The 10,344-nt window shown below is 42.7% G+C and overlaps 1 protein-coding gene across 1 annotated transcript; it reads right to left on the bottom strand.

The window, feature by feature from the left end:
- Positions 1-769: 769 nt before the first annotated feature.
- LOC306939372 (bile salt-activated lipase-like) lies at positions 770-8,214 on the bottom strand (the record flags this gene model as incomplete). Its single annotated transcript, XM_079523959.1, has 11 exons — positions 770-950; positions 1,532-1,741; positions 2,462-2,665; positions 3,369-3,555; positions 4,564-4,678; positions 5,537-5,644; positions 5,957-6,087; positions 6,441-6,638; positions 7,257-7,376; positions 7,631-7,778; positions 8,152-8,214. The coding sequence occupies 11 exons, from the start codon at positions 8,212-8,214 to the stop codon at positions 770-772; spliced, it is 1,665 nt and encodes a 554-aa protein (XP_079380085.1).
- Positions 8,215-10,344: the final 2,130 nt, after the last annotated feature.

The following is a 10,344-nucleotide window of genomic DNA, read 5'->3' as shown; positions in this document are numbered from 1 at the left end:
GTAGACACACACACACACACACACACACACACACACACACACACACACACACACACACACACACACACACACACACACACACACACACACACACACACACACACACACACACACACACACACAAGTATAGCTTAATAGCAGATAATAAGTAACAAAGCAGGTGACTTGTGTTTAATTTGTTTGGATTTATTGTTTCAGTGATAATAATGATGAGTACAATTCATTATGCTCTCCATGTATAAGGAAAAGGGATTTGTTGTAAATATACATTTTGTTGCTTGTTTCGGTAAGCAACACCGTCGTACTATAGGCCTACTGTAAAGTAGAAACTTAACCCCTTTTGGTGTTTTAAACATTATGTTATAATTTAGCTATTGAAAAATAGCAGATCTACAAGCTCGTAGCGCGCCACCGAGTGGCGCGCTACGAGCTTGTAGGTCTGCTATTTTTGAAAAATCGTGAAAATATTTATTTTAGAAAACTGGAGGATTTGGCCCAGGCGGTGGCGTAACCGTCTGGGCACCCGACTGGTAATCCAGTCGCAGTGTGCCGCGGGTTCGACTCCCGAGCCCGACACGGCCTTTACTGCATGTCTTCCCCCATCTCTCTCCCGTTTCCTGTCAGCCTACTGTCTGTCCCTTCAAAAACCAATAAAAGGCGTAAGCCGCAAAAAAAATATCTAGACAAAAAAAAGAAAACTGGAGGATTTAGAAGATTTTTTTTAATTTTGAGGTCAGGCCTAAATGGGTTAACGAGGCAGATACGTTCCTTATTCAGAGGTTGACGTCATGTCGGGAAATTCATCGGCCCAGAATTGCACATAAGGAAGTCTCTGCAGCTGTTTCACTGAGTTATGGTTCATCCTGGAGTTGATTTCCACATACTGATGGTAAGTGTTGTCGAATGGAGGCCAGCTGATAGGAACCTTGGACCCTCCATGGTTGGGTTCCCTAAAACAAAGAAGAAATACCCCCATGAGAATATAGCTGTCATTTCACTAGTAAGAGACCACACCTTCTGCTCAAAGTTTAACGTTTTTTTATTGAACAAAAAGGGGAGGATGAGTATTGGATGGGGAAGACTCAGGGTGGGGGAGTAGTCTCGGGAGCGGACGCCGTGGCGTGTATGCTTGCTCAGAGAGCGGACGTCTCTGCTCCGATACTACCGTATGAATCAAATGCATTACGGATTTGATGGATTACATTTCTACTTTCTCAATATACATTCAAAATCTGTTTTGTTTGGAATTGTAAAGAGAACAAGTGTACGATGACGTGAATCCGGTCAGATTTGGTGTGATGTAACAAAAGCTAAAATGGCAATTGCAATATCCATAAATGAACAATTTTATCATAATCTAAGAATGTCTAGCTTAAATGTGTTATCTCTAAATGACGATACTGGTTTAAGATAAGATACTTGTGTTGATCCCCGGAGGTAAATGTTGATGTTACCTGTCATTAGCCAGTCTTTTATAATGATGATCATAAAGTGTGTGTAGGCTACTGTATGTCTGTGGTCGTAGATATACCCAGTTTTGGCGAAGTTGGTCCAGTAAGCGATGATGTATCCAGAGACATCACGGTGGCTGGGCCGGTAGCCCAGGGGACTGCTAAAAGGCTTTCCAAACACATACTGCAGGTCATCAGCATGGTCCGCACCCATCCAGCTTGGGAAGGGCTTAATCAGACCACCCAGGCGGTTAGGCTCAGAGAACAGGTAGGAGTAGGTAAGACCGCGTCTTTGATGGGACAAGAAGTAAATAAGGATATAGTTATCACTTTACCAAAAACATGCTAAAAAAATAATGTGGTTAGGCAAGTTCTAGAGGCACTAGAGGCTAGTTTATACTTCATACTACCAGGCCATATAGACAGGGTGTCAGGGAGGTCCAACATTTTTATTTATTTTTATAATCGTACTATAATATTTTCCTATTCCATTACGAGAGGAAATACCGGAGATCTTAACGCTTCTGGTCAATAGGCTCTGCATAACTGTAGTCCCAGGTTTCCAGAAGGTGGCATGTCCATTGACATTTTTTGAAATTTTTTGGACACCAAACTTTGGTGGGGGAAATGCAAGAAAGAAGAAAATGCAAAAGTAGAAAATGCAAAAGTAAAGCGTTGTTCCGGGTCCTTCAAACGCCACTGAGCAACTTCCATTGAAATTAAATACTGAAGTTAATATCCTTTGGTGGACCTGACATTATGTTTGCAGTTGGTACAGTAATTAATCAATCGTTTATTATGCACAATAACATGCCTAAAAGGTTAGACATTTACAACGCATGCACATAAATCTTAACTACACAGTACATTTATTAGTGTCAATTCATCCATTTGTACTCAGAGAGTGTACACATGCAAACAAACAGACCTTGCAGTTGTACTCTCCCAGAATTAAATGAACACACACTTTACTGCGCAGACATTATTTAAGTATACAATAAATCTCTCACTTGGCGTTGGCAGCATGCAAGTAGAGTGCAGCCTGGGTAGGAACCAGGAAGATGTAGTCAGTTCCAATGGCCACAGCGGTTTTCTTGACTGTCTCCTTAGAAGGATTTGATCCCCAGGCGGAAGTATAGAGATTAAAAGCTGCATCTTGGGCGGCCCTACCCCCTTGTTTGGTATAAGAAGCAATGAGATTTTGCACATCCTCCCTGCAATGTGACAAATAAAAGAAAGAAAGAAAACGTACCGTAACCGTACAAAATCTGAAGGATCAGTCCCTTCAAGGAGGAGTCTGCTCATCTCCTTGTGCAGGCCTCAGTTATATCTAATCCAGGTTTGACAATTGCAGGCAGATCCATGCTGGTCGGGTCTGCCTGCAATTGTCACATGCTCTCTCATCATACCCCATCAACTGATCCAGAATGCCATGCTACACACGCTATGCCCCACGTCTTCGCTCACATCATTGACCCTGGGTTGCTTGCTGCTTGCATCCATTGCATTGTCCCCCTGATGACTTACAGGCAGCCAAAGGGCATGGCATCTGCAGGATATGATCCAACCCAATTTAGCACACTGTAATCGGCTACTCGCGGGTTGCTATATGCTGACCACCACTCCAACTAGCCTAGACCATTCCCATCACCGTTTCCCAAAATGTGGAATGACATCAATCCATCCTTTAAGATCACTATTGAGACATTTAGATCCTTCAAGTGGTACTGCCTGAAGGTCCGAATTCTATTTCTCCCTGAGCAAGCAGGGCAGAAACTTGCTCAGAAATTGCCATTTGATATTGACATCTTGGCACTCGCGGAGGACCATGCAAGGTTTGAGTCCCAGCTAAGAAATGAAAATGTATTGATTGCAGCTTTAAGCCAAACTGTCTTTGATACTGCCATTGATACTCACAGTTTGGTCTCAACCAAGTGACTGTTAATGTCGGGGATGTCGATGCCGGTAAAGACGTGTCCGTCCATGTCGTTGGCACCAGCCATGTAGTCGATGTCAGCAGCGTTGGCGAAAAGATTCTCAGGCTCATCAGGAATGAAGTCCCCATCAATCACAGGAGTCAATTTCAGATTATAAACAAGGGGGTCTGGAGGAGGTAAATACAACCATGACCGTTTTTACACCTTAAAATTAACATCCTAAAATTAAACAAATCCCGGAGAGCAAACCCTGCCTGCACCAACATCTCTTGTTTTACGCTCTACAGTCTACATTGTGTATTGTCCTTTTAGATCCACGATGTAATCATCTCTTTGAGGGACTATTAATCATTAGAAAAGGAAGTCCGCAACTCTAGTTATTTCTCAGCTCCACTTGTTTATTGCTTCAACATTTTGTTCCTACTGGATCTTCTTCTGAAGACTTAGTTCATGTACAGTACATGTACAGTATCTTAGCCATAGCCTATTGATCCCACAAGGTCCAATGAATGTCTGGACATCTGTTCTCAAGTTATGGACCTTTTCTATCCAAAAGTTAGTAATGTATTCATGATAGCCAATAGTCATCACCTCCAAGGTACATACAAGGTGAACACACACACACACACACACACACACACACACACACACACACACACACACATCAAAGGCAGCTAATCAGCGATCTGTCATAACAGGTATGCACTGCATAAAAACCACTCAAACAATGTCAATATTCGATATAACAACGATATTGTTGTATTGAATGTTGTTGTTTAGGATGAACGAAGGTAACACGAAACAACGTTGCTCCACACTGAACCATATTTGTTTTGAAGACAGAAGTGCATGCAGCATTTAACCATAGTGTTAACCCATTTAGGCCTGACATCGGGAAGTCTTCTGAAAGAATATATATTTAAAGATTTGTGCCGCATTTTCACGATTTTTCAAAAATAGCAGGCCTACAAGCTCGTAGCGCGCCACTCGGTGGCGCGCTATGAGCTTGTAGATCTGCTATTTTTCAATAGCTAAAGTATAACGTAATGCTTAGTTAAAACCCCAAAAGGGGTTCCCGCCCAGAATGGGTTTTAAATGGGATTCTAGTCAGCATAGAATCCTAATTCCCTACAGATATAGCAAAGAGATGTGATGCAATTTGATGGAATACTCACTCTGAGGAGATCCAGTCATCTCTATGGAACCGGCCAGTGTAAGCAGCGCAGGGTCTGTCATTTTCAGACAGGCTACCATTTGATCGTCAGTGGGGCACTTGACCTTCCTAGCAACCTGGAGAGTGAAGTTGAAGGTGTTTAAGTGCCAGGAACGAGAAGACGAGATTAATCTAATCATGCACTGATTGCCAGGGACGAGAAGTCGAGATTTTTTATTTTTATTTTTTATTATTCTTTTTTTTTATCCATATTTTGAAAATTCCTCTAATCTGGTGTGCAGGTGATGACATGCACATTACATACACAATAGAATTCCATTTTCTTTCTTTTATTTATAATGGGAACAGTGGCACCCAGGACCAAAACTGGTGTCCACCAGGTGGCACTGAAGAAGTTAAAGTAAAAGGAGGTGCAGACATTTTCTATATACTTACTACTTACTAAGGGCTCCACTTTCGTCACCGCTAAACCCCTTATCCCTAAACTTCTTTGCCCTTTTTTACTATTTTTCAAAACATTTTTGAATAGTTAAAATGGCCAGTCTACAAGCTCACAACGTGTCAATGTAGATTGGCTAGTTGAACTGTTCAAAAATGTTTTTCAAAATAGTAAAAAAAAGGCAAAGAAGTTTAGTGATAAGGGGTTTAGCGGTGACGAAAATGGAGCCCTTAAATGTCTACGACAAAAAGCAGGGTTAATGGTAGGCTTAATGTTAATAAATGTTTTGACGGGCGATAGCCCCTCCCGTGTCCACATTATGGTGTATTAGCCAACACAAACTTTGTCCTACACAAACATTAAATCCCATTGACAATGAATGGACAATTTTGAGTGTCCGTGTAAACACAAACATTATGAGGACGCAAATTCTCATTGGCCGGAATGAGACGATGTACGATGATAAGAGCACCCCTCACTTCACACGGGTGTGATTTTTTAAATATACAGTATATTTCATCATCCAACACGTTACCTCCTCTGCTAGCTCCCGAGGGTTCCTGTTGAGCGCCCAGGGGCACAGAGCAGTCCCACTCTGGGAGATGGCTCTCTTGAATAACCCTTTGTTGTGGGGGGAGAGAGTCTGTTGCACGCACGCACGCACGCACGCACGCACGCACGCACACGCACACGCACGCACACGCACACGCACACGCACACACACACACACACACACACACACACACACACACACACACACACACACACACACACACACACAGTCAGGCATAATATTTATTTATTAAATACCCAACGTTTCGGCCTCTGTAGCCCAATCGTCAGGAGTGCTGAGGAAGTCTATACTTTGACTCAAGTACTGGGGTTGAGTGCTTTGTCCACCACTGGCTAGGAGGGTTCATGTGGTTAAGCCAACATTACCGGCCACTTACAGTACCTGGAAGCTCACACTCGCTCCTCCAGCAGACTCTCCAAAAATGGTGATGTTGTCAGGGTTTCCACCAAAGGTGCGGATGTTCCGTTTTACCCAGGAGATGGCAGCATGCTGGTCCCAAAGACCATAGTTTCCTGTCAAGAACGCAACTTAATTGGTTACCAATAATAACCTATTTTTTTTTTTTACATACAGTGATGGCAGAGGTAGAGCGGCCCTCTTGGAATCTGAGGGTTCTTGGTTCGATCCCTGGCTGAGTGTCAAAGTGTCCTTGAGCAAGACACTAATTGCTCCCTATGAGCAGGCTTTTGCCTTGCTTGGATTCCCCCCCCCCCCCCCCCCCCCACTGTTGGTGCGTGAATGCGTGAATGCGTTAATGTAAAATACATTGTGAAGTAGTTAGAAAGAGGAGAGATGCTTTATATTTTATATAAATGCAGTCCTTTTACCCTTTACAGCCAATAATGTCTTTGCTAATTATACTTGCCTGGCATGCTTGCATCTCCGGTGCTGAGGAAACCCAGGGCTCCGACACGGTATCCCAGGGTCACAACGATAACTTCTCCCCGGTCTGCAAGCTCCTTTCCATCATACAGATAGTTGTCCAGGATGTTGGCCCCCATTGAACCTCCAACCAGAAAACCTCCTCCAAAGATCCAGACCATGACTGGAAGGTTAATGGACACTAAAGACAAAAGCATTTGAACAAAACATTTAGAGAGGGAATGCAATATTTCCACATGGAGTGACAATTCAAATGGGAACATTCTAACTGAAGGAGAATGTGTGTTTGAGCGATGCACGTCAGGGGAACTCAGGTAGAGTTTATATTTATACTGCTAAAACCTTAACTTAAACTTTATCGTATGACTGCATCGTTTGTCGATAATAATCTGTTATTTTATCTGTTTTTTAATTTTATCCCCCCTTTTTTTTGGTGTTTTAAACATTATGTTATAATTTAGCTATTGAAAAATAGCAGATCTACAAGCTCATAGCGCGCCACTTACGAGCTTGTAGGTCTGCTATTTTTGAAAATTCGTGAAAATGTGCCTGAAATCTTTGAATATATATTCTTTCAGAGCGAGTTTTAACTCAAATCTTTGCTTCTGAGGGGTCTCTGGAACAACATATTTTCAGATGGGGGTCGACGGCCAAATACATCTAGTTTTGGGGGTCTTTGACATGAAAATGTTTGAAAACGACTGACACAGAAACATGGGTTTTTCAGAAAACTGTCAGGAATTAGAATAGAAGGCATTCGTCCTCATGTCAAAATGGGTTAAAACCACAGAGGTTATACCTTTACGGCCATGAGGAACCCAGATGTTCAGGTAAAGACAGTCTTCGCTGCCACGGGTATCACTCTGAAACATATTCAACTGCATACATCTGGGCTTGTAGTCCATGGCCCTCATCACGCCTGAGGTCAGGAGACAAACATGTTTTACCAACTCAAGTAAATCTAATTCTGTGACGGCAAACAACCAACACGGAATCATACAATCTTTCAAAACTCCTAATGAATTCTGCCGCTTATCTTTCACTTTCATCATGTCACTGTGGATCAGATCTTCTATATGGGATTTCACTTTGAGGTAAATAAAATAATAGAATAATAAAAGAATGCAGCCACAAATGGTGTGGAATGACATGACATTCATGTTGGTTTCTCACCATCCCAGCCAGGGTGACGCCTAGGCTTCTCAAACCTCCCAGGGATGTCAGCGAAGGGAATTCCCTTGAAGACGTCCATACGACGACCAATTCCAAGGAAAATGTTATCCCCTCTCACGGCACCTGATTCTGTGTACACCGTCCCTAGCTACACATTCAATTAACATGTTATTATAAAAGCCTTTCTACACATTCTGAATGCTCCACTTCAAGTATGTCTAACGTTTCCTCAATATGTTATTTATCATGATGTCTAGAATAGCATTGCTTTGTAAATGTTCCGCTCTCACTGATGTACTGTACAGTATGTCTAAAACATGGTATCTTCGGGCAGACAGCTATCTTCTACGCTTACACAGCTGTCAACTGTCACACAGTCAATTCTATACTATTTTATTGACTTGTACATTTCATCCAAAGTAAACTCCATGTGTATCACATTAAAAGAGGGTTATATACTTCATACACACGTGACATGTATTAATAAAAGGTACAGTCAGCACATATTACTGTAGACTCACAGATGTTGCAGAGGCTGTGCCCACAAACAGGGCAAGAACGATTAGACTCCCCAACGTCGTCATGTTGGCTGGCCCAGACAACCTGTACGGTCTTTAACCTGTACACGCTATACGTTTCATCACATGCCATATATATACAGTTACCGCTAGCCCTCCTCCCAAATGTGTGATTGGTTGTTAGAGAACCCTCCCTGTAAGTTCTATAGTAAACGGACAAACTGTACCTGTCTGATAATAAGTACTTGGCCCACTGCCCACACCAGTACTTGGTGACACAAATTGCTTAAATAGGGTTGTACACAATGTACAGTACATGGTCTCAGATGAGCTTCTTAGTCTGATATTATGTCCATCGGTTGGTCTGTGGTGTGAGGCCAACCAACCATTCTTTTCGCCACAATCCTCCTTTTTTGGAGTGGTGCAAACCACTCCAACAACCAGCTTTGTTGAGTGGTGCAAACCACTCCAACAACCAGCTTTGTCTGTACCCGTGTACCTGTACGTGTACCCGTGTGTGGTACCTGTACGTGTGAGCATGGTTGCTATGGTTAGTGTGTGACGTCACTGCACCACTCTGTTCACACGGGTGTGATTTTTTTTGCTTCATAGATAGCTGTCGGTCTGTCTGTCTTTAGTGAGTAGTGACAACTGTTTACAGGAGTGCCGTCACTCTAGCGCAAATTTCTATTTTAAGGGGCGCTAGCCCCTTCTATAAACAGCTTTTGTCCCCACAAGTCTCAAGATTTGCCATTGACAATGAAAGGGGAATTCAGGTCAAATGTCCGCTAAATCTTGTCCCCTGCACACGTCTCAATATTTGCCATTAAACGCCATTGACATTGAAGGGAAAATGTACGTCATATGTAAACGAGCAAATCAGCTAACCAATCACAGGCTGATGATGTACGTATGATGATAAGAGCTGATAATTCCGCTAAATATGACGTAAATTAGTTTTGAACACTACCGTCGGTGGCTTCAATGTTTCCCTAGTCGTTCTGGGGGCTTGAGTAAACCCTGTGCAGCTGGGGTTTAACGTTGAGCGCTCGTTTGAGCACTTCCTTCCTTGAAGAAATGCGTAAGTAGAGCGTTCTTCCGGTTGCTTCAAAACGCCACTGAGCAACTGCCATTGAAATGAATAGCAGGCGGGGCTGTCGCTCCCGGTCCGCCCTCTATCCTTTATAACTCTATGGGCACTCCCCATCTAGAAGTACTGTTCTAGCTAAACCATCACCTAAGGCCTGGGCCATGGCTCAGTGGTCCAGGCACCTTGGCTGGTGATCCAGTCTGGCAGTGTGCCGCGGGTTCGACTCCCGATCCCGACGGCCTTTACTGCATGTCTTCCCCCCCATCTCTCTCCCCATTTCCCGTCAGCCTACTGTCTGTCCCTCCATAAAAGGCGAAAGCCACAAAAAAAAACATTTAAAAAATAAAATAAAATAAACCATCACCTAATACTGCCCCCTTAACATTTTGGAAGACACATGGGGAGTTTGTCTTTGGCACTACATAATTGACAGGCAGATGTAAATGAAACGAGTACGTCATAAACAAATTATAAAAATGAATAATATACAGATTGTGACAGACACAATAGTGGGCGTCACATATTTTTTATATTTTGTATACTTCTTCCTTTAGCTACAAAACTTCAAGATATTATATCTCAGACACCCAGGGCCCTATTAAATCATATTATATACTAGTCTGAATGTGGTCAATCTCTACATCATTGTGTTGTTTTTTCTCTCTAGGTTTTGCTTATCATTTTTTGGTATTTATACAGTGTGTTAACCATGGTTAACACACTGCCACAATAATTTACTGTGCATACCGGTATACATGTATGAATGAACATGTGACAAATAAGATCCTCTGTTAATTTAACTCAGAGAGAGGTTCTATTGGCTAATTTAAAAGGCCAATCAGCTTCCCATATGCTCTCAACCCCAATAGTAGAGAGCGAGTTGAAACCAAACCCCGCCTGGGTTCCCAATAGGCTACACAACCCAAGAGCCTGGACAGAAATCTATGTCTGGAATGTAAAATCAACTCATTGGCACACGCACACACGAAATACCCCCCTGCCTTTTAAACAAACTAATCAAACCCTGAGGAAAGACGTTCTCACGTGGCGTTGGCAGCATGAAGGTAGAGGGCAGCCTGCGTAGGAATCAGAAAGAGGTAGTCGGT

The sequence above is a fragment of the Electrona antarctica genome, assembly GCF_951216825.1.
Source record: "Electrona antarctica genome assembly, chromosome: 16".
Classification (NCBI taxonomy): Eukaryota; Metazoa; Chordata; class Actinopteri; order Myctophiformes; family Myctophidae; genus Electrona; species Electrona antarctica.
Note: the sequence above shows the minus strand (reverse complement) of the source record. Positions and strands in the feature narration are given on the sequence as shown.